The following is a 24,364-nucleotide window of genomic DNA, read 5'->3' as shown; positions in this document are numbered from 1 at the left end:
GGGTGTGTGTGTGTGTTAGAGAGCATTCAACACCTTTATCACCAGCTACAGCTCAGCAGTTTACCAGCCCGGCCCCGCGGCCTGCCTGTCAGTCCGGCTGCTGCCTCGTAAAACCACCGGGGATTTATACACCACGCTATAACACCGGCCAAATCAAAATGATGACACCGGGCGGAGAGAGAGGGGGGCTGGTGTTTTAGAGCTGGATGAGCAGTGGTGTGTGTCTCTGTGAGTGCGGGAGGTAGGTCTGGGCGATATATCAAATTATTTAGATTAATTCAAATATATGTTTTAGCATGATGTTCCAAATGTCTATCGCAAAAATCAAGGTTTTAATGTTGTTTCGTTTTGATAGAGTTCTCTCTTTTTGGTCTTGTCTCATTTGCTCCTTCTGTGCAGACACCAAAGCACCTCCCGCTGCCACTCACAACAACGACGAAAGATAACTTCTTCCTGTCTGAAAACATGCAGTTTAAACTCGATATTTGCATTTGAGGTTTGGTCCAACAGAACCAGTCATATGAACAGCAAAACGCTCAGCCATTATTTTACTGTAATACACGAGAACTTCCTCTTTGTAACGATACCCTTTTATTGTCTCATCTCCCAACATATAGAACAGAGCAGACAGTACTAAAACAAAAAAGTAGCAATGAACATGATTGTGGGAAATGAATGGTCAGTTAATGTCGCGGGCGGCATTGTGGGTCCACGTACCCGCTAGCAGCATTTTAGCCACAGACTCATGTGCTAGTTTTCTAGTCGTTGTTTTAAAAATGTGCAATGAGCAAAAAAAAGACATTTATAAAAATCAGGAATTGCCAACTATTTCTCATTCTGAGAAATAAGCATCCTCTTATCTAGGTAAACCACTTGATTCCAATCTTAAAAGTGAACAGGCTGTTGTTCAAACAGTTGGAGGCGGATAGGAGGCTGTGTTCATAACAGTTCTATCTTGTTAACAAGCAAATAGGTCCAAGTTGGCTAGACTTGAAATATAAAGTTTAGCTGGCTACTCACTCGCACGTGGGCTTGTGCTTGAGAGATTGTTTATGAGACCTGTGTTCATTTTCTATAATGTTTGCAAGTGGTGTATGGTTCTGGTTAAATTTGTTTACAATAAAAAAAAATTAAAAAGCATTTTCATAAAACAGACTTGAAAGCCAGATCAGTGATTATTACAACAAAAGAAAAATCAGGTTAAACTATTTGGATAAAATAACTCAATTATTAGTGGGTCTTATATTTAGCCCAGGTATAATTTTACTTGCTGTGTATTGACCTTTAAAACTTAAAAAAATTATCAAGAAATATATCGTGAATCACCCATAAATTAGGAAAACAAAATAGAGCTATGATTTTTAGCCCATATTGCCCAGCCCTATGAAGGAGGGACTGTAAATGAAGGCATGAAGCCTGTCAGTGCATACATGTGTTGGGACTGTAATGTCTAAAGTCATGTCTGTCATTAGGGGCGGCAGGTAGCCTAGTGGTTAGAGCTTTGGGCCAGTAACCAAAAGGTTGCTAGATCGAATCCCCGAGCTGACAAGGTAAAAATCTGTCGTTCTGCCCCTGAACAAGGCAATGTTCCAAGATAGGCCGTCATTGTAAATAAGAATTTGTTCTTAACTGACTTGCCTAGTTAAATAAAGGTTCGATTAAAAATGCATGTTAAAAAAATCAGTGTAAGCATGGTTAAGTGTATGTTTGACAGGCACAAGCTACTCTGGTTACATGTCTGGGAGTCCTTGTGTTTTTCAAAGTGAAATGACAAACCGAGTTTATCACTGGGTGTGTAGTGTGGGTGTGTGTCCCTGGCACAGCATGAGCGACAGTGTGTGTCCGACTCTCCCCGCTGCCTATGACCTTCCCTCCGAGCAGGGTTCTCTCTACCCCCCCCCCCCCCCATACTTCTACAGTAGTTCTCTATTTCTCTGAGGGACACTGGGGTTCCTTGATCTTGGGAGAGGAGTTTTGAGTTCATGAACACTCCATCCATCCGTCACCCAGCCAGGAACTAGTTCAAACACTGACATACAGAGAAGCACCATTGAGGCGCACACCCGGTCCAATATGATGGATGATGAGTGGAAATAACTCATTCAACAGTAGATGTACACTAACGGATGACAGGTACTCGGTGTCAGCCTCCACAACAGTGAACAGAGATGAACAAAGACACACTCTCACATTTGCATGTGAGAGTGTGTGAGGATGTTCCCCATGCTAGCCATCGGAGAGAGAATGTGCATTTTAGCATGCACACACACACACAGCCCCACCACACGTACACTTGACTTACCTCATTCCCTCTCGAGGCTAGCTGAATCAGACTGTGTGTGAGACTAGGAGGCCAGGGGCTCTGAGCAGACATTGATAGTGTACACTCTGTAGAGACATTTAACACCCCCCCTCCTGGCTGTGTATGCCCCTCTAGCCCCCCGAGGGAGGTGACCTTCAGGGAACGGCTGCTGACTGGAGTCAACACCAGACACAGGGGGCATCAGGGGAAGGAGAGGGACGATAGAGTGGCAGGGGGTTAAAATGAGTGGCAAAGAGAACAGGGGAAGACAGGAGAGGGAAAACAAAGTGATAGAGAGGAGGGAAAGAGGCGGGGAGAACATAGACGAGGAAAAGAGGAGCATGAGAAAGAGAGGAGGGTAAAAGAAAGAGAAAAGAGAAAGACTTGAGCAGAGAGGGTTGCTCTAGCCTATCACATTGATAGTATAGCACCTAAGGTGTCCAGCATCTCCCTCTCCTTCATCTCTCTCTCAGTGTGACAGTGGACCCACATTAACCCTAGGGCTTGGCAGGAGCGCCATATACCACACTGCACTGGAAATGTCACTGATAACATTCCCTTCAGTGTGTCAATCGTGTGTGTGTGTGTGTGTGTGTGTGTGTGTGTGTGTGTGTGTGTGTGTGTGTGACAAAGAGACAGAAACAGATGGAGTGAGTTAAGGACAGATTGTGAATGTGAGTCAGAGTGTGAGAGGAAGCCAGAGTCTGTGCACGCACATGTGCCATTGTGTTTGTGCGTATGTGTGTAATATGCACGTGTGTATCTGTGCCATCTTTTTGTATGTGTGCGAGTTGTCCATCTCAGTGTGTGTATATGTGTGCGTGTACATAGGAGAGACGCAGGTGTCTGTGGAAATGTCATCCATTTTCTTTGGGGTGGGGTTGGGGGTGGGTGACAAATGACAACAAAATGAGGCATCAGAGCGGTGCCAGGGCAAGCTGGCAGAGCAGCCTTCCTATACAAGGGGGCTGGGAGAGAAAACCCACTGCAGGCTAGCAGAGCTGTGAATAGAGACCCAGACGTAGTCTGGCAGCACACGCACAGATACATTACACACACACCCTACATTTCAATACTTACACTCTCTATTGGTGGTTATTTAGAAGCAGGAGTGCCAGGTTAACACAACGGGATTCATATTACACAGACAGGCTGTTAGGAGTTATATCCAATCTGATTCTAGACCAGTTTTAACCAACTGATATTGTTGCATCAGGACAGCTAAGGTGACCCTGGGTCAGTCAGTAGGCATCCTCAGCTCACCTCACTGCGGTGCGTGGAAGGGTTGTGTGTGGCGTGTTGGACCAACGGTTCTCATGACAACGTGCTCAAAGAGTCTAGCCCCTTTCTTCTCTACCTTTTTTATAACCCCATCATCTCCTCTTCCTCCCGGGTGAAGGAAGGCAAAGGAGGGTCTGTGCCAAGCCATTTCAAGGCCCTCGGTGTGTGTGTGTGTGTGTGTGTGCGCGTGTGTGTTAGCGGCGAGCCGTCTCGATGGCCTGGCTAAATAAATACATCAGATGCTTGAGAAAGAAGCGTGGGTTTGTCTCCCGCCAGAGCGTGAAATATTGAAACTGAGCGCAGAGAGACAGTGAACATTAGTGGGCGTGAGGTAGGGAGGGAGGGCTCCACCCGCCTCCGCTTTCCAACAGATGGGCGAGGGTGGCACCATGCCAGGGGAGGACCAGAGAGAGAAAGAGCGATGGGGTTGGGAAAAATGCGAGAGAAATGTTGCGAAAGAGATGGAGAGAGAGAGCAGAGAAAGTGCCCAAGAGAGCGAGAGAGGTAAAGCGAGGACAAGTAGGCGAGGGAGGGCCAGAGCTATAAAACATACTTCCACTCTCCAGTGCTAGCCCACAACGGTGTCTCTGGCCTCCCAAAATGTACGCCCGTTAACCTGACTCACCCTGTCTCACTCTGCCTTACAGACCCTACAGGGGAGAGGCAAAAGAGAAGGAGTAAAGAGGGTGGGGCTAAGAGTGAAGAGCAAGTGGGACCAATGGAGAGGAAAAAGGGGATGTGAGAGAAGGACTAGGAGAGATGGGACAGGGAAGAGGAGATGGAGGTACAGTATGAGAGAGGGACTAGGAGAGATGGGACAGGGAAAAGGAGATAGAGATACCCAAGGGGGAGGATGCAGGAGGTAGAGTATGAGAGAGGACCAGGACAGAGGTGTTTGAGGAAGTCAGCAGTACAGTAGACATGAAGTGCGCACTCTTAGGGAGTACTCTAGGGAATGTGAGTGTGTAAGTGGATACGCCTCAAGCTGGACAGCAGAGTATATGAAACAGAGATAATGACAAGAGGAGCTGCTTCAGGCATTGTCTCTGTAATTATAGAGAAGTCAGTTACTGTACACCAGCTAGCCTTAATTAAAACAAGAAAACCACAAGCAAGCACACACAGACGAGCACGCAACCACTAGCACACATGCGCACGCGCGAGCACACACGTGCACGCGCTAGCACACGGAGCACCACACTTTTGAGGTGAAATATGAATAATTGATGGTGTTTCAGAGCACCACACACATATGCACACACTCACGTGCCGTGGCAAACTACGTGGTGAGGGAGGGCGGACCTACAGTAGGCAGTAAGCTTAGACAGGTGCCTTCCCTTCCCTGGAGACCAGGGCTAGATCTCAAACCGACCACTTTGAGCATTCAATCCCTCAATATGAGCATACACCAGTCATTGCAAACGCTAGTTGTCAAGTGATCGAGCGCTCCACTGTGCCCTTCAGAAGCCTCTTTATCGAGTGGGCATCCTATGCCGACTCGGCGCCCTTGGCAGCAACTTCTTCCCATGAATCTTAGCATGTTACCTAGCAACAACAATCATTACTATGTCACCCTCAAATATAGTCAGAATGAATCAAGAAATCCATAATTAATTTTGAAGTTTAATGTCGAGATCTTAGTCGCACGCTTTGACATCTAGCTAAGGAGTTTAGTGTATTTCTGAAGTTTGATCATGTACACAAAAACCTGTCCTTGCTAGCTAAGCCTGAGTCAGTCACTTCATACGAAATGAAAGCTAGCCAACTAGCTAGTGCACCACTAAATGCAATGCTCCTTCCATAAGCAAGCTAGCTAGCTACTGTAGTATCATTATATCACAATTAACACGTTTTAATGAAGCACCAAACAACCTGCTCTGTCAGTACAGCAGTACTGCTGCGCTGTGCATTTAGCTGACCCAACATTACAATTTGTGCTTTGGAAACACGCTGAAGTGCTGACTGCCTGCTGGGAACATGTCTACAACTTCATCAGCAAGCTGTCAAACTATTGTAAATAAGTGACAAGTTATATGCTGTTTATCAGTGCAGTGCCCAACATCCTTAACTAGCGCTAGCAAACATTCCATCCCTGTGTTTTGTCAGTGAAATTAGCTACAACAAGCTAAAACCAGCTGATGAAATCACTAGCGACCAATTTACTTGCACATATTTTATCTAGGAGTATCGGTCACTGTCAATTGGAGTATACATCTGTGTTTTCCCCCAGGTCCCCAGTACCCGTCTTCCATAGCAAGTGAGCCATGCTACAAGACAGGTTGCGGAAGACGATGCTCGTGAAAGGATTTAGAATTGTGACTAACCGGTTCGATCTTATGTAGCAACATTTTTATTTAATAATTTTTTTTGCATGGGATAAAGGTAGAGACTCAGAGCTAGAAATAGTATATCATACACTACAGTTGATGAACCATGAGAAAGTCATTCTGCTTTGAAAGTTTTGGTAAACCTACTGGAAAGCTCTTCTTTGTCTACACCCATTCAGCATTGTTGACACCCTCTAAAGCCTTATCCCCACCCATCTCATTAAGGATTCACATGTGAGGCCATGTGCTAAACAACCAAATATTAAAACTAAAGGCTGGTTTATACTACGGGTTAGGGATGCAAATGCCAACATTGGTATCGGCCCGATGTCTAGTTTAACGCTGATGTTAAAAACCGAAGTCAAAGCTACCGTGCGTACCTATATAACGTAGGTACATGACGTAATGACGCCACATAAAAGTTTGTGCTACACAGCATTCCTAACCCAACCCACAATGTCTGCTGTGTGGATCGAGCAGTCAACAACTCGAGCAGTCATTTGAAAGAGTAAGAAAATTTTAGCGAGACAACGCAAAGGCGAAATCCATTAAAGCCAAGATAATGGAATTCATTGCCCTTGACAATCAACTGCTAACATCTGTCGTGGGTGATGTTAGCTTTCGCCGACTGGTCGAGCACTGGTACACACTACCAAGTGGGCTATTTTTCAGATGTTGCCCTACCGGAGTTACACAGTAATAGCGTCACTGCTATTAGCTTCCCGACATGCATACCATGGAATGCTGTTTGGGTCTTTGTGTGTCAAAAAAGATACAGTAGCACTGACAAAGCTGTACAAAAAAAGTCTGCAAACACCGGCCACGAACGTTGTGTTTACAATATCGCGTTGGTAATAAAGTATAATTTGCTTGACCGCAACTTCTGGGGTAGCTAGCTTTAGCTTGGTACCTAGCTAGCACCAATACAACCAGCCTGAAAACAATGACCAGTAGAAACTGCAGTCATTTTCATTATTCTTAGCAATGATTTAGGAATCCTTGTGAATGTTGCCACTTGTTGTTCGTCTATGGAAATTGAACTTCAGTTCATGAAAATAAATAGCTAGCCAGCTACTTAACCCTGTTGCCCAAAGCTAACGTTATAAGCAGCCAGCTAGCTTCATCTGGCTAGTGAGGCTTGACCGGACCCGTTTATGTGTTGTGAAGCTAGCCACAATAAGGATTAGGAACAAAAGTGGAATTTGCTGTTTGCCTTCTAAATAAAAGTATGCAATTGGCAGTGATGTAAATGAATACCAATAGTAGAATTATGCCATCATTTTATTTAAGGCTAACCGCCAAGTCCACTATTGTGGATAATCCTTATTGTGGCTAGCTTCACATAGATGGGTCCGACCACCACTAATCAAGTAAGAACTGTCTTATAAATTAGGGTTATTTTAGATGATGACACCTAGCTATATAGTTAGCTAGCTACTGAAACCGATTATGTTGTTTTGCTATGTTTTTAGGGAAGAACATTGTATGTATCCATTAGCTAGCTTTTTTTTTATGACCAGCGCTGTAGGTGCACAAGACAACTTTACCAGCATCATAACATACGTATTGATGAATCGTTGTGACATATGAAATAGGAGTGATAGTGTAATCAATGTGTAATAACTAGGTAAAAAATGTATGAATGCATTAGTTATGTGACGTGCAGTCATATTCAAGTCCTGATTGGTCAACAAGCTTATTTGACACGTCAAAGACCCAAACGGCGTTCCATAGAAATCCTGGTTGAGAATGAAACGACTGAACAAATGAACAACGAAACAGCACAGCAAGTAATTGAAAGAAATAGGTTTTGATTATGTTTTACTGGTAATGGGGACATACGTAAATGCCAACAAAATAACTTTATTTAACTAGGCAAGTCAGTTAAGAACAAATTCTTATTTAAAAATGACGGCCCGGACAACGCTGGGCCAATTGTGCGCCGCCCTATGGGACTCCCAATCACGGCCGGATGTGATACAGTCTGGATTCGAACCAGGGACTGTAGTGACGCCTCTTGCCTTAGACCGCTGTGTCCATGTGTGTATGTTAACTATACTAGAATGCTTAAAAGGCCGCTAAAATTTGAAATATCAGTTATCGATATAGTTTTTTTTTGGCAAGGAAAATATTGGATATCGGTATCGGCGTGTGTTCGTGAATTTAATCTGGAGTGCCAGATCTGGGTGTTTGTAAATGCAGAGCATTGTCAGATTGTCTGTTCGTAAATTCAGAGCGTTTCGCTCTCGGAGCACACACTGGACGCTCTGGCCGAGGAGTAGGGTTGATCCGAGCGTTCTGACCTAACAACAGTAGTCAAGCACCCAAGTTAACTGGCTAATTAATGTTGGCTAGCTTGCTAGCTACTTCCAAACAAATGAGAGAACAGCTCATTCTGACCATTTTACTAACCATAGCAGAGCTGTTTAGGCTGTTTTTATGTTATCCAGTGCGTTGGTGACTGCAACTGTGCTGTTGGCAACAATTTAGTTACGCTTTTTTGCCAACGTTTATGGATACCGGCCATATTCAACGGGTGTTGAGCGTTCGTAAAATCTGTCAGTTATTCTGCGCTCTGGGACATTCAGACGAGAGTGCTTTAAAGACAGAGTAGATAACCAGAGTGAATTTAGCAGCTACTTCTATCAACAGTTATCGCAGTGACATCATGAACATTCTATTGGTTACTTGCATAGTAATGGTTACTTGCATAGTGGAGTCTTTTGTTTAGACATGAACCATAATCCCAACTCATAACATTACTACCCTGCGTGAATCTGCAGGTAGCTAACCAACCAGTTCAATGTTAGCTAGCTAACAGGCTATAACTAGCAATGCAAATGGCTCAGATACAAATATTATAACTACACAGATCATACATGTAATGTTAGCTAGCGAGCCAGCCAGCTATCGTTAGTTATCTAACAGTACACTAACTTGAAATGAAAACGACTTTCTGATCAAATTCGAAACGTGTAATATCTGAAAATGTAGCTAGCTAGACCATCTTACCCGTCAGTATTCATGGGGGACGCTTCTCCCTCTCAGTCACGGATGCCATGGTTGCTCTTAGTTTGAAGATGTAATCCGGAGACAGGTGTTTTATACAGCCTTCTGTGTGTTCGCTTTTCGACTCCGTCTGCATATTTGAAATCAAACGCCAGAATTTTCTCCATCTCCTTAGCTATCATACTCTAATTCCACTGATTTCAAAACTCCGTCCTCCAGTAAGTGGAGAGCAACACTTTTGCAGTTCTACTACGTGATATCTTTCAAAAAGGCAACGTTAGAAAGGATTACCTACATATACTGACCAGCACATGTTATATACAGAAGCATGTTACATGGCAGACCATTTCAAACGCATCTCTCGGCATGTCCAACCCATCCATTGTCTCAGCCAATCATGGCTAACGGGAAGGATGCTGACTGTTCCTGTGGCTAAACCAATTAGGCCCGTAATTTAATAATTTTATTTGTATTTACAGATGGCATACAAGTTTGTTATTAAGTCCACATGTTCCAGAAGGCATTCCTGCCAAAAAACACATTTTGATTAAAAAAAAAAAAAAAAAGTTTACCTTTAAAATAGCTCGCCTAGTTTCCTGAAACTAGTCCCAATTTTGGAATATTGATAAGTGGCAGTTGGGACGTCGAGTGCACATCTACTCAGTGCTCATTTTGCCCAAAACACTTGGACTCGAGTGATCACTATCAAACACAACAGCAAGTGGCCACTTGATAAAGGGCTTAGGGGCCTAGTGTTAGGTTTGACATTCAGCCCAGCTTTATTGTTCAGCACATTACATTGCATCACTCCCTCCTTCTCCCTTACACACAACAACACAGACAAAGGAAACAAGGTGTGTGTGTGTGTGAGAGTGTGTGTGTGTGTGTGTGTGTGTGTGTGTGTGTGTGTGTGTGTGTGTGTGTGTACACGTGTCATGCCCTTCCCTCTCACACACAAAACCCCGTCTTTCTTTCTCTCCTTCTACACGCACGGGCACACACACCTAATCACAGGAGGGCGTGCAGCAGCTCTAGCCAGTGTATCAGCTCTGCACTGCTCCACAGAACACGGTCTCTCTCTTTACACCCTATCAGTACCTCCTCAGGCCTCTACTCAATACTACCGAGCGGCGCACACACTAGGAAACGCAATTACTTCCAAATCTAAATAAGATACAGGACACACAAGTACTCAAATACACTGTCGAAAAACATTTAAAAATCAGTAAGCAAAAAAGCCTCTCATATAGAACGTCGATCTAGAAACACCTTTTGCCACTCCCTACCCCACACACACACCGTATTGGGTGCGTAAAATTAAATACTAGAATAGGCTGCTGTGTGTGTGTGTGTGTGTGTGCGCTCACGCGTGTGTGTGTGTATGCAGATGCGTGTGGATTCCGAGCCTAATTCCTCAGTTTAGTGGAGCGTTATGGCTGATCAATAGTGCTTGTGCTGTATGGCCTGTGGGAGTGGGAGAGTGCTTGGGCACTGCTGGCCGTGCATATTCACGCCATTAACACTGAATAGAGCAGTACTCCACTGGGGCTGCCACTGATGGGCAATGACAGGGCCAATCTCCCACTAGAGTCCCAATGAGGCTAGAGCGCTCTCTCTACCAATATGCTATCTCCCCTCTCTCTCGATCTGTCCCTCTCTCTTGCTATGCTATCTCTCTCTCTGTGTTTCTGTTAGCTGTTGGTCTATCACATGCTCTATTACTCACTCAAAACTCCCTGTAAAACACACAGTCACAAATAATGCATAACTTCCTGGAACATTAAGCTCACACATTCACAAGCACTCATACTGTATATTCTACCAGGAAAGCCCTGAGGGACTCTTCTCATTAAAGCAGTAACACTTTATTCTCAGTGTCTCACTCTCTCTCGCCCAGTCTCTCTCGCCCAGTCTCTCTCGCCCAGTCTCTCTCGCCCAGTCTCTCTCGCCCATTTTCAAAAAGACACAAGATGGGCTGCGAAAGCTGATGGCAGCCTGAACCACTGGCTGTGAGGATGAACCAGAATCTCTAGTCCTGCGTCAGAGCACTCACAGCGCCCACTGCCTTAACACTGGCACAAGGGTTTGTGTGGGTATATGTTAGTTGGCCATGAACTGCCCACGTGCCACATTCTTAACACAGCAATTCACTACAGTCATCAATATTACAAATGCTGTCTTGTTAAATACAATGACTACCTGAGGACAGTGCCTGACTCATCCTATTCATAAAATCGTTTCACCCACTTCCCTTCACAATGTAAGAATGTTGTCTGCCTCAAACATGATTACAGGTTGTCGATGAAATGTCTCCAACAGCCAGACAGAACTGCTTGAGGTCAAAAAACAGAACATTTCTGCATGGTGATTACCACAAAAACAAAGTCCCCTGCCCCGCATTTGTTTCCACCCTCCATACATCCTTCACTCTTTTCTTCTCTCGTTCCCTCACTCACTTTACATAACTCCTTCCTTCCATCCATCCCTCCTTCCATCCATACATCCGCTTTTTTTTTTTCTTACCTTCACAGCTGCTGTGACCCTCCTCGTAACCCGCTGAACAGCTGCACTTCCCAATGGGCACCAGCCACTCCCCCTCGGCGCTGCAGTGCATCCTGGGAGGGCTGTCCGTGTCCACCTCAGAGTTGTTGACGCAGGCTCCCCTGACTTCCACGAGTGTGGCGAACGCTGCCTCCGCAACCGTATCAGAAAACACAGCCAGGTTCTGCACCGTGGCCAGGCAGCGCTTGTAGTACACCCGCACCGCCACCAAAGCCACGCACGCCCCCACGTCCTGGAACGCCAAGTGGAACCCTTTCCGGTTCAGGTGTCCGATCTCCCGCACCTCCGTGTTGAGCTTCATCTTCCTCTCGCCCAGGTCGCCCTGCGTGAAGCTCTCGTCGGCGGCGATGGTGTCAATCTTGGTGTAGCGCTCCTCGCGGGTCACCCTGCCCAGGTCTTTGTCCGACTCCACGTAGAGCAGGTTGAAGGTCTCCTTGCAGGTGCCCGCCACGCCCGGGATGCTGTTGCAGTCGCGTAGCGTGAACTGCAGCTCCACGAAGATGCGCTGGCCACCGCGCCGCGCCACCCAGCCCGTCTGCAGCCAGTTGTTCTGCAGCGCCGGCTCCATCACGTTACACACCTGGTAGGTCCTGATGGGCTTGTACTTCTCATCCACGCCACTGATCTCCTCCCACTGGGGAGATGGTGAGGAAAGGGATAAAGGGATGAAAGAGGAAGAGAGATATTTAGAGAGGGTGAGAGATAAAGGGGGATTGAGCAGCCAGAAAAAAAGAGACCGACAGAGAAATACATACAGTTGAAGTCAGAAGTTTACATAAACTAGTTTTAATGACTCCAACCTAAGTGTTTCAACCACTCCACAAATCTCTTGTTAACAAACTATAGTTTTGGCAAGTCGGTTAGGACATCTACTTTGTGCATGACACAAGTACGTTTTTCAACAATTGTTTACAGACAGATTATTTCACTTAGAATTCACTGTATCACAATTCCAGTGGGTCAGAAGTTTACATACACTAAGTTGACTGTGCCTTTAAACAGCTTGGAAAATTCCAGAAAATTATGTCATGGCTTTAGCTGATAGGCTAATTGACATCATTTGAGTCAATTGGCAGCCATCATACCGCTCAGGAAGGAGACGCGTTCTGTCTCCTAGAGATGAACGTACTTTGGTGCGAAAAGTGCAAATCAATCCCAGAACAACAGCAAAGGACCTTGTGAAGATGCTGGAGGAAACCGGTACAAAAGTATCTATATCCACAGAAAAACGAGTCCTATATCGACATAATCTGAAAGGCCACTTAGCAAGGAAGAAGCCACTGCTCCAAAACCGCCATAAAAAAGCCAGACTACATTTGCAACTGCATATGGGGACAAAGATCGTACTTTTTGGAGAAATGTAATCTGGTCTGATGAAACAAAAATAGAACTGTTTGGCCATAATGACCATCGTTATGTTAGGAGGAAAAAGGGCGAGACTTGCAAGCCGAAGAACACCATCCCAACCGTGATGCACGGGGGTGGCAGCATCATGTTGTGGGGTGCTTTGCTGCAGGAGGGACTGGTGCACTTCACAAAATAGATGGCATCATGAGGTAGGAAAATTATGTGGATATGTTGAAAGAACATCTCAAGACATCAGTCGGGAAGTTAAAGCTTGGTCGCAAATGGGTCTTCCAAATGGACAATGACCCCAAGCATACTTCCAAAGTTGTGGCAAAATGGCTTAAGGACAACAAAGTCAAGGTATTGGAGTGGCCATCACAAAGCCCTGACCTCAACCCTATAGAAAGTTTTTGGGCAGAACTGAAAAAGCGTGTGCGAGCAAAGAGGCCTACAAACCTGACTCAGTTACACCAGCTCTGTCAGGAGGAATGGGCCAAAATTCACCCAACTTATTGTGGGAAGCTTGTGGAAGGCTACCCGAAAGGTTTGACCCAAGTTAAACAATTTAAAGGCAATGCTACCAAATACTATTTGAGTATGTAAGCTTCTGACCCACTGGGAATGTGATGAAATAAATAAAAGCTAAAATAAAATCAGTACTATTATTCTGACATTTCACATTCTTAAAATTAAAGTGGTGATCCTAACTGACCTAAAACAGGGAACTTTTACTAGGATTAAAGGTCAGGAATTGTGAAAAACTGAGTTTAAATGTATTTGGCTAAGGTGTATGTAAACTTCCGACTTCAACTGTATGTATACATACATACATACATACATACATACATACATACATACATACGGAAGTCCTAAAGTTGACCCACAACAAAGTGGGAGTTGTTGTGGGTCAAGTGTATGACATAATCCAGACAGAGGGTAAATATCATGTGTGGGTTTGTGCCTGCAGGGGCTGGCACTATGGTTCTGTACTAGTGAAGTAAGAGAAAGACTAAATGATCCTCAAGAGTGTGTGTTAATGTATCTCCACTCTCCACAGAGAAAACCACACATGATATTGAGGAGTAAATGAGCCTCCAGTGTGTGTGTGTGTGTGCGTATGTGTGTGTGTGTGTGTGTGCGCGCGCCTGCCTCCCTCTCCCCACAACAGAGAGACAAGACAACAGAGAGAAAGACAAACTACAGTGGCGGGCCTCCACAGAGACTATAGAGCTGTAAGCAGCTCACAGCTGCCCACTGACACTATGGGGAGGGAAAATGCAAATGGCTGCCACGTCCAGAATTAACTGGGTAAATAAAGAACAGATTGCGGGAGACGTGCCCACATGGCCGTCATCATTTTGGACTGCAGGTAAAACTGACTCACCATGTGTGCTGAATGAGCAACGCTGCAGCTCTGCTAAACGCCCTAGTGGGACTGCATTAGCTAGCCAAACAACTGAACATGTTGAAATATATTATCGAAAAATGCCCTTCTGTATTGTGTAATGTTTAATTGACATCACAAGGGTCAGGACATGTTCCTGGTTAGGTCACAGGGTCACGAAAAACTCCTGGCTATGTATGAATTTAGGTTCTCATAGTAGGAGTGATGATCTAGGATCAGTTTTGCCTTATAAATCACAAATGAATAAGAGGCGAGATGCTTTGGGAACATGCGCCTGTGCTGAAGGGCTAGGCTCCTCACACCACTTTGCTTCCCACCATTTTGGGCACATTCACGGTTTCATCGGCACACACAAATATGTAGCCTGTGTATCACAGTGAGTTGTAGGAAACATAGGAAGCGTTCAATTAGTTTCGATAAAGAAATATTATGTTTAAGTCTGACTTATACCAATTGACCAATGTAAGGATGGATATGGAGATGGCCTTTTATCATTGAAAAACCAGCCAATTTGGTAATGGTATGGTCCTGGGTCCTGTGTCTATGGTGACACAGACTCAATATGATTCAGAATGTGTGTGTGTGTGTGTGTGTGTGTGTGTGCTGGCTTCAGTGGAACTGTATCCATCCATTGACTAAATCTAGCCTCCACAAGTTGATTTATAGCAGCAGCATTGGACTGGGGTAGTTTATCTAAGCCTAGGTCTTGTGGTTTAGTGACAGACAACGAGTTACGAAAGACTGCTGCACTGCAATGACTTTAAAAGGTACGCTTCACATACTTCAGCAGTCTGGCTGAAGTATATGAATTGGACAAGTCCATTCATTTCCACTTCAAAAACTTGAAGCCCCATCGATTCATAAAAGAGCATGATAAATCATTCACAGTCTTATAGTTCAGTGACAAAACGTATGAGTGGAAGATAAATGATAGCCAGTGACTTCAAAAACCACTTCGTCTTCAGTGATTCTTAAAAACGTTCCTCCACCGGCTATTATTTATCTTCCAGTCACTCATAAGTTAGCGTGTGGTTTTTACAAGCCAAATCGATAGCGGAGGGGACAATTTATGTGGCTGTGTGTGTCTCTGGCGGTGGGTGCAGTGACATCCTGTCCAGGATTAGGCCATCGATTAGCATGAAGTGACGAGCTCTGCTCTGTTTTGTTCAGGGAGGGTGAGCGAGGGGAAGGAGGAGGAAGGTACAGGGGGCAGAGAGGTGGGGACAGCTGTCCACTCACAGTCCATTTGGGCAGAGTGCTCCATGGAACTATGCCCACTGAGGTCAGGGGACCTGCTCTCAGTTCGAGCTAGAAGCAAGCTGGACTATTCCGTGGCACAAAGGGAGTGTCGATAAGAGCCAGGCCATGTTGTGATAAATTGATGCGATAACGATAAACCGAATGATAAGTTTAGAACATTAATGTGCACCACACTTGTCCTTTCAACTACTACTAGCTTGATGGTTGTAGCCATCAGTTGTCCCATTAACAATTACCAATATTAGCAAACTTATTTCATGCTAAAACTTCACATTTCTCTAGTATAAACTACTTATTGCAATGAACGGCATCAGCAAAATGCCTGCGGTAAGTCATTGGTATGGTTGGTGTCGATTATTTCTGGTTTATCGTCCCAGCTGTAGTGTAGATGTAGACAGACAGACAGACCCCTTTTCAGATATGCATGGGCACAAGCATTCAAAACATGCACGCGCGCAAACTCACAGAAATACACACAAACATGTACATTCAAAAGTATATAACAGGCTGGTACACTCACGCCATTGGATGGGTACGACGTCCAACCGAGCTCTGCCTGAGTTTCTTTAGAGTTCAGCAGGACCACTGAAAGAAAGAACGGAAAAGAAAGAGGGGAGAATAGCATTAGGTTAGTCGAAGTCAAATGTCATTTACATCTCGCCAGTCTGCATCAAACACCACACGTCATCTCATGGTTTCATCACATCAGACATGTCAGTCAGTAAGCAGACACTCGCATCCAGAGCTGACTTAGATGCCCACCCCGTCACCGTGCATTTGTTATTGCCCGACCAGAGACACCCAGCGTTCAGTCTGCATGGTCAATGCAGCACATGCAACAAATGTTGATGACTTACGATGCCGTTTCCACTTTGCTTAATATAAATCCACAAGGGTTCTATAAATTACACATTTAGTTTGTGTTTCTTACATCTGCACACAGCTAGTTTGTCTTTTCTTAGCAAGTTGTGGCTAAGTCGTGTTAGCTGCTAATGCTAATCGCTAGTTATCTGGCTAGCTAGCTAATAAATGGACTGGGTCAGAACAAACGTAGCTAGCTATACAGCCTGATACCAGTGATGGTGTAGGCCTAAATCAATGTATTGTTTGTGCAACAGTATATTTTAAATCAAAGAGGAATAGGCGAAACATGAATATGTTAGCTACATGAAGTAGCTAAGGGAAAACATTTAATACAGCCAAAGATTATAGGGTCCCCTAGGAAACACTAACCAACACTGGTTCCTACTCTGTCACAATAACTCCTCCCTGGCATTGTCATTTGTTGTCATGTCAAACAACACTGCATTCAAAGTGTCCACTATAACCTTCTAACTATAGAATTAGAACAATCTATATTTCTTGCCATGATTCCAACAGTTCGCATGATTCCAACTAAAATCGCAAGTCAAATCACAGTTGCAACATATGTTAAAAATAAGTTCTAGATTGCCCATATTGTGCAGCCCTACGTGACAGTGTGGAAATGATCTCAGATGAGTGCAGGAAATGCAGAAATTGATACAAATTCAGTTTATTTTAAATTTCTTTTGGGGGGTTGAAGTTTAATTGAACATTCTAAAACAATCAGAACGAGAGATAAGCATTGAAATCCCTAGGGTCACGCACTACTCATAAAGCAAATGGAGAACTTTTATAAAGAGGTAATAAGCCACTGTAGTTGAGATTTACTCTTGGACATAACTTTAGAACATAAACCCACATACTAGCCATTAGAGGAAAATGAGGTGATTACATACTTGAATATCTGCACTTAAAGTAATAACACCCCACATTATATTTGGGGATTTGGCTAATCTCAACTATTTCCAACTGATAAAACATATTTTCGTAAGTGCATTGACACCATCTGTTCAGGAATTAAGCTTGTAGGACAACATGTTTTTATCCTGTAACTTTAAAACGCAGCAGCTACTAGAAAACAAGCCAGGGCATTAAGGACACAAAGGATATTGAGAGTCTAGACTCCTTTCAGCACCAGAGAAAGCAAACAGCTAGAGCGGTGGTTCAGCACCCTAGAGCAGGGCTGCCCAACACTCTTTCTGGAGATCTATTGTCCTGTAGGTTTTCAGTCCAACCCTAATTTAGCAGATCTGATTCAGCAGCTAATAAGTTGAATCAGGTGTGTTATATTAGGGTTGGACTCCAGGAAGAGGGTTGGGCAGCCCTGGCCCAACACCCTGACCTTGGACAGCACATTCTCAGCCATGACAACCTACATACAGCAGAACTGCTCTTCAGGACCTTGGACAGCTCTTCTACAGTAGCCATCTAACATTTAGGCAGCCTGACTACTGCAACTTCAGTTTGTCCAATTTTTCAGAACCTTGGACAGTGCATCTACAATATTAATAATGGATGACACATAGCAACCTTGGTGCATACAAGCCTTTTCACTGATACTTTAGAACATTGGACAGCAGCGCTTCCATAAAAACCCACTGATATTTAGCAACCTTTGATGGGGGTGCTTGCATAATGTGCCATGTCAGCACCTTGGACAGCGCTTAAAAAGTTTTAAAGTACCACGCATCCTTGGAGAGATCTCTTTTTTCAAACTGGTATTGTTCTCCCCTTTTACACAACAGAGAGTCCTGGGCCTGGCTGTGCGTCACTGATAACACACGGCCTTTTAGAGCAGCATTAGAAAAGAGAGAAAGGGGGACAGAGAGAGAGAGAGAGGGAGAGAAAGCGTGAAAGAAAGAGTAAAGGGATCAGAATGACAATTGCCAGAGAGAATGAGAGAGAGACTAAATAAAGAGAGCAAAGGCATCTGAAAGCATCAGTCAGTCAGTAGTGCGTACAGAAAGTCAGTGCTCTGATCATAATAACTAATAGGAATAATCACACCCTAGTTAGACGTACTATTGGGCCTTTAGAGGCGCGAGAGAGAGAACACCATGCTTCTCTTTGTGGCTAATGACTAATGTAATGGCCGTGACCAATATCAACAGCTAAACACAGATTTCCAAGGGGGTCATTTTATAAATAATTGCCTATCGTTTAGTTTAGAACAATTTGGATATTCGAGTCAAGCCATGAATCTTAATTTTGTGGTTTCAATCCAATGAGGCTGGCTAGTGTCCTTCAAAGAGGATATGATGAAAGTGAACCAGTCAACGCAGACGGTTATGATAGGAGAACGCATTACACAACATCAGGCCACCTGTACAACATAATTTGATCAGAGGATTTATGACATCGTATGAAACCCTCTTTGGAAACAGTGAAAAATACTGCTAATCTACCTTTGATGTCAATTTGACTAAGCAGCAAAGCAAGGAACATACGGTCGTTAACCTAACTTTTTATTCTACACTGTCGATTTCAAAGAGGGCAGTGACGTCTATGACTTTGACGGAAGTCCTTTGTTGAAGCCCCATATTTCTCAGCTACAGAGCGAAGGGGAATTGTCCTCTCCTCCAGCAGCAGCAGTGATGAGCCAGGCAGCCCTGGCATTCAATAGAAGGGCATTTAGTGCTAAACACAAATGAACTGGAGAGAGTCCTTGTTCCATCTAACTAGTAAGTGCCGCTCTCGCTCTCTTCATCCTGAAAGGCACTTGTGCCTCATTCTATCGTTTAAATTGAGTTATTTGGCCTTGCTGACACTGAATTCATATCCCTACGTTACTAACTGGTGAAGACAAAGGGATGGAGGGAGGGAAAAGAGGGAAGACAGACAGCTGTATGGAGGGATTATACTAATAGGCCATTGTTCAATGAATACTCTGAAGGCAAATTTTATCCTACAATGGTTCCTTTTGCATGCGGGGGCAGTACTGTTAGCATGGCAGTATGAGCATATGTAAAAGGGTGAACTTGTTTCTTTGTGTTGCAGTTTACTAAGCGATAGTGTGTGTGTGTGTGTGGCTCGCTTTTCAACTACATTTCTATACAGACGTGAGAGCCAAAGACTGAAGAGCGTACGACAGCATGTTTTATCTGAAAGGAGTGAGAGCAGCAGCAACGAAGTAGACTAAGCTGGTGCCAGTGCTAGTCTCCTTACACACACACACACACACACACACACACACACACATATATATACAAATAATAATTCCCCTCCCGAGTCACAGGGAAAGGGAGAATTATGAAATGAGCCCCATAAAGTTCAATAGAGAGGATTATCTACGTTGTTCCAGTGTCCACCCTGCAACCCCCGAGCAACTTATCAGTCTACAGTCAGACCAACAGGTCTGGGGCTCAGTGAGAGAGGAGACTGGGATAGGCAGGCCACTGACCCAGGGGGAGAGCTATTGTCCACACATTATCCCTCTAATAGGACAACACTAAGAGGGAGAGGGGGGAGATGGAGGGAAAGGGAGGAGGGCGGAGAGGGGAGATATACAAATACACATACAGCTACATGAGAGCAGACAAAAACAGATGAGTGTAAAATACACACACAGGACTTTTCTACCATTGGGCGTGCCGCCAAGTCCAAACAGTGTAAATTATTTTAGCTGTACTGATTTTGTTATTATGTTAGAGCAAAAGAACGCAGCATTAGCCATGAGCAAAAGAACACAGCATTAGCCATGAGCAAAAGAACACAGCATTAGCCATGAGTAAAAGAACACAGCATTAGCCATGAGTAAAAGAACACAGCATTAGCCATGAGCAAAAGAACACAGCATTAGCCATGAGTAAAAGAACACAGCATTAGCCATGAGTAAAAGAACACAGCATTAGCCATGAGTAAAAGAACACAGCATTAGCCATGAGTAAAAGAACACAGCATTAGCCATGAGTAAAAGAACACAGCATTAGCCATGAGTAAAAGAACACAGCATTAGCCATGAGTAAAAGAACACAGCATTAGCCATGAGTAAAAGAACACAGCATTAGCCATGAGCAAAAGAACACAGCATTAGCCATGAGCAAAAGAACACAGCATTAGCCATGGTAAAAGAACACAGCATTAGCCATGGTAAAAGAACACAGCATTAGCCATGAGTAAAAGAACACAGCATTAGCCATGAGTAAAAGAACACAGCATTAGCCATGAGTAAAAGAACACAGCATTAGCCATGAGCAAAAGAACACAGCATTAGCCATGAGCAAAAGAACACAGCATTAGCCATGAGTAAAAGAACACAGCATTAGCCATGAGTAAAAGAACACAGCATTAGCCATGAGTAAAAGAACACAGCATTAGCCATGAGTAAAAGAACACAGCATTAGCCATGAGTAAAAGAACACAGCATTAGCCATGAGTAAAAGAACACAGCATTAGCCATGAGTAAAAGAACACAGCATTAGCCATGAGTAAAAGAACACAGCATTAGCCATGAGTAAAATGCTTATAATTGCAGGAATTTAAAAACTGCAAAAATGTCTCTCAGCTCCATGGAGAATTTTTTTTGAATTGCAGGAAATCTGCTTAAAAATGCAAACAATGTCTCTACGCCGTCAAGATGGGGGCCTCTAAAATGTTCTAAAATTAAGCCACACCGACGGGCAGACCGTTGGAACACCTAAGCCCCTTTTTGATAAAAAAAATTAATTAAAAAAAATGCACACACAACTATGGGCAACAGTTGGTCCCCTCCGGAGTGTCAGTACAGGTTCCAGAACAGACCCTGGCTCTGCCTTTTACAGCATCATTAAACTTTCAGCTCCAATATTGGGGTCTAAGGAGCACTGCCTTTTCTCTATGACGCTCCTCCCTCCCCCACCCCCCAGCCACACACCTCAGTGTGTTAACTATAAAATGAGGGCAACCACTACGTGGCCAGAAGGCTTTGTCATGGCAACACACTTGAGTTCCACCGGGTTGCTGCTAGGTTAATTGAGTCCCATCTCTTTTTCTTTTCCTCATTCATTTCAACTCACGAGTCTCAGACCGTCTCTCCATCCTTCTCCCTCGCCCCCCTTTCTCTCTGGACTGTTTTCCACATGACAGTATATGACAGGTGGTTGGGTGGCTGGCAGCAGCCGTGAATGTGAATGACCAACCTGTTCAGAGGCACTGTCTGTGGCTAGGAGAGGAACCCACCACCCCGTCAGAGAGAGAATAGAGAGAGTATCACAGCCTTACCTTACAGCTCTGAATGCAGTCCTGGACCTGTATTCCCAAAGTGTCTCCGAGTAGGATCTAGGATCAGCCCCACCCTGTCCATATAATCACGTTCATTATGATCTAAAAGGTGAGTAACTGATCCTGAATCAGCATGCCAACTGAGAAGTGTTAAGAATACGGACCTGCTCTTATGCTGTCACCTGAAGACTGGGGGAAAATGCAGCAAATGTCTAAGCAGAAATAGCCTCTTTTCCCTTTTTGAAAGACAGATGCTTTTTTTTTCCTTTGGGAGGGGAATTCTTAAAGGGGAGTAATTGAGTGTCTGGAGGTGATGCAGTCAGGGAAGCCAGGTTTAATTTCTGGGATAACCTCTAGGAGGCAGCCTGCCAGGTATCTATGGATGGACTCCACTGGTGGTTCATTATAAACCAGAGCTGTGCCCCTGTGCCAGGGTGCCCAGAACTAATATGGGGGGGGGGGCACTAAGGTGGCAACTTAGGTAGAATGCAGAGGCGGAAATAGACAGCCTAAATCATTCACCGTGCTGTTGGAGACTATGGGGAGTCCAGCATGGTCCCTGTCTAAGGTAAACTGAGTTTAAAATGGCCGTTACAGATTAAATGGCCAATAGGTGTACTTTTCCCACAGAGTTAGTAGGAGAGAGATCCAGGCAGAGATGTATTCGGTCTAGTGTAGTAATGGCCTGGCTTCAGAGGGAGGACAGGGAGTCCCAGAGGGGAGGGATGCCTCTGGCTCTGGCTAGGCGCTCTGAGGCACTGGATGTGCTTACATAACCGAGAGAGAAAGAGAGGAGAGAAGAGGGAGAACGAGAGAGAGTGAGAGAGAACGAGAAAGAGAACAAAGAGAGAACAAGAAAGAGAACAAGAAAGAGAGAGAACAAGAAAAAGGGAGAGAACAAGAAAAAGGGAGAGAACAAGAAAAAGGGAGAGAACAAGAGAGAGGGAGAGAGAAAGAGTGAGAGAGAGCAGAACTTTGAGTGCTACCGGGGTAATGGCTAGACATGGGAGAAAGAAAGTGCAGAGGCGAAGGTTAACCTATAAAATACTGCATATTTGATGCATTGTATGCGTATGAGGAGAGATGCATTCTGACATGTCTGCAGTGCAGAGGGCATGGATGCATACAACCGCAGCACATTTCGGCCCACATGTGGGGCAGTGCCCATAAGAACCCATGTGCAAACAGTTGTGCAAGCGTAATTCCACCCCCCAAAAAAAACAAACGTGTATGAAAACGAGTCGTCTCTCGTTGAAAGACCACAAAGACCGTCATCATAATACACGCACAAAACTGTTAGGAACTGTTTCAGCTGGGAAACAAGCGGACGCCTTCAGGCTCCCTTGTCGCAGTGCCAACCGGGAGACTTAACCTTTTTGTTCTGGGTGTTCCGTTTGTTGTTCGCAACAACGTAGCGTTGCGGTGCGGTGGTGCGTGTTAGGGGCAGCTTTTTCTGGATGAGAGGACCCGATAACCCTTTCAGATGACTGCTGCATTATTGAGGCTGTATCGCTGGTGTGGTGCCTTCCATTTCCATACAGGCCCAGCCGAGCAGAATGATGCATTATTTAACCGGACGGAGAGGCAGCATGTTCCGATGCTATTAGAGGAGGAGACGAGAACGCAGGCTGCTAGCGTCAGAGAGAGAGAAAGAGAAAGATTGTCTTTTAGGGTCGGTAGTGTGTGACACCCGCACTCTCTTAATCACTTTTTTCCCTCTCATTTTCATGCTCACCTTTGTACCCTCGCTCACCCTCACTGCGTCTCGCCTTCGCCCCCTTGCCGTTTCACCTTTCCCTCTACCCCAGTCCCTAGTTCTCTATTCTTCCTCGCTCTCCCCCCTCTTGCTAACCCCCCCGCTTCGATCGCCCTCCCTCACTAACACTCTCCCCCATTTTCCTCCCCTGTAACTTTCTCCTCTCCCTTATTAATGATGAGTCAAGAGTGCAGAATGGTTACATAAGTGAAACCAGCTCCAAGCTTTGTGCTGACTTTGTTTTCCATCTCGTTCAATTTAAGAATCCACTTTAGATTAAATTAGACTGTCTCTACCTACTTCACCCCCCCCCGTTCACTGACACCTGACTGAATAGCACCTGCAGCGCTGCTCAAGTCAAGGTTCAGACAGACGGACAGACAGGACAGAATTCCAATAAAAAGCTTCGTACAACTTTTTCCTGCTTATTCGGGTCAGCAGCAATTCTGCACCTGAGATACAATCCATTGGGATACAATCCACCCACCCAGCCTACATATTAAACTAATCCAAACGCTCATATTACTCACTCACACACACACACTTTTATTTCATTATTCTCTCAGAGCAGCCTACACGGACAGTAGAAGCGGACTGCATGTGCTGCTATGATGTGCTGTACCAACAACACAACCAGCAGGTTGGTCTGCTCTGCTCAAAAGGAAACAAAGGCACCAGCCAATACAGAGCTTCCCATTACAACCCATAGAGGGAGAGAGGGTTAGGATAGAGGGTGGGAAGGAGGTGGCGAGACGAGAGAGAGAGAGGGTCAGGATAGAGGATGGGAGGGAGGTGGAGAGGAGAGAGAGAGGGTCAGGATAGAGGATGGGAGGGAGGTGGAGAGGAGAGAGAGAGGGTCAGAATAGAGGATGGGAGGGACGTGGAGAGACGAGAGAGAGGGTCAGAATAGAGGGTGGGAAGGAGGTGGAGAGACGAGAGAGAGAGAGAGAGAGAGAGGGTCAGAATAGAGGGTGGGAGGGAGGAGGAGAAGGATATGTGGAAAAGAGGTACAGGAAGAACAAATGGGTGGATGTGAGGGAGGTGGGGAGAGG

At 44.9% G+C, this 24,364-nt stretch overlaps 1 protein-coding gene across 1 annotated transcript in view; it reads right to left on the bottom strand.

Annotated features, from left to right (window-relative positions):
- The window catches only part of LOC115173437 (ephrin type-A receptor 7), a 155,128-nt gene that overhangs the window by 104,881 nt on the left and 25,883 nt on the right, over positions 1–24,364 (bottom strand). The window contains exons 2-3 of the mRNA XM_029731495.1: positions 16,014–16,078; positions 11,443–12,115 (exon numbers count right to left, since the gene is read on the bottom strand). Of these exons, the coding sequence (XP_029587355.1) occupies positions 11,443–12,115; positions 16,014–16,078 (738 nt within the window). The remainder of the gene's footprint in view (positions 1–11,442; positions 12,116–16,013; positions 16,079–24,364) is intronic.

The sequence above is a fragment of the Salmo trutta genome, chromosome 34 (genome assembly GCF_901001165.1).
Source record: "Salmo trutta chromosome 34, fSalTru1.1, whole genome shotgun sequence".
Lineage (NCBI taxonomy): Eukaryota > Metazoa > Chordata > Actinopteri > Salmoniformes > Salmonidae > Salmo > Salmo trutta.
This window is presented reverse-complemented; position numbering and strand designations above follow the sequence as displayed.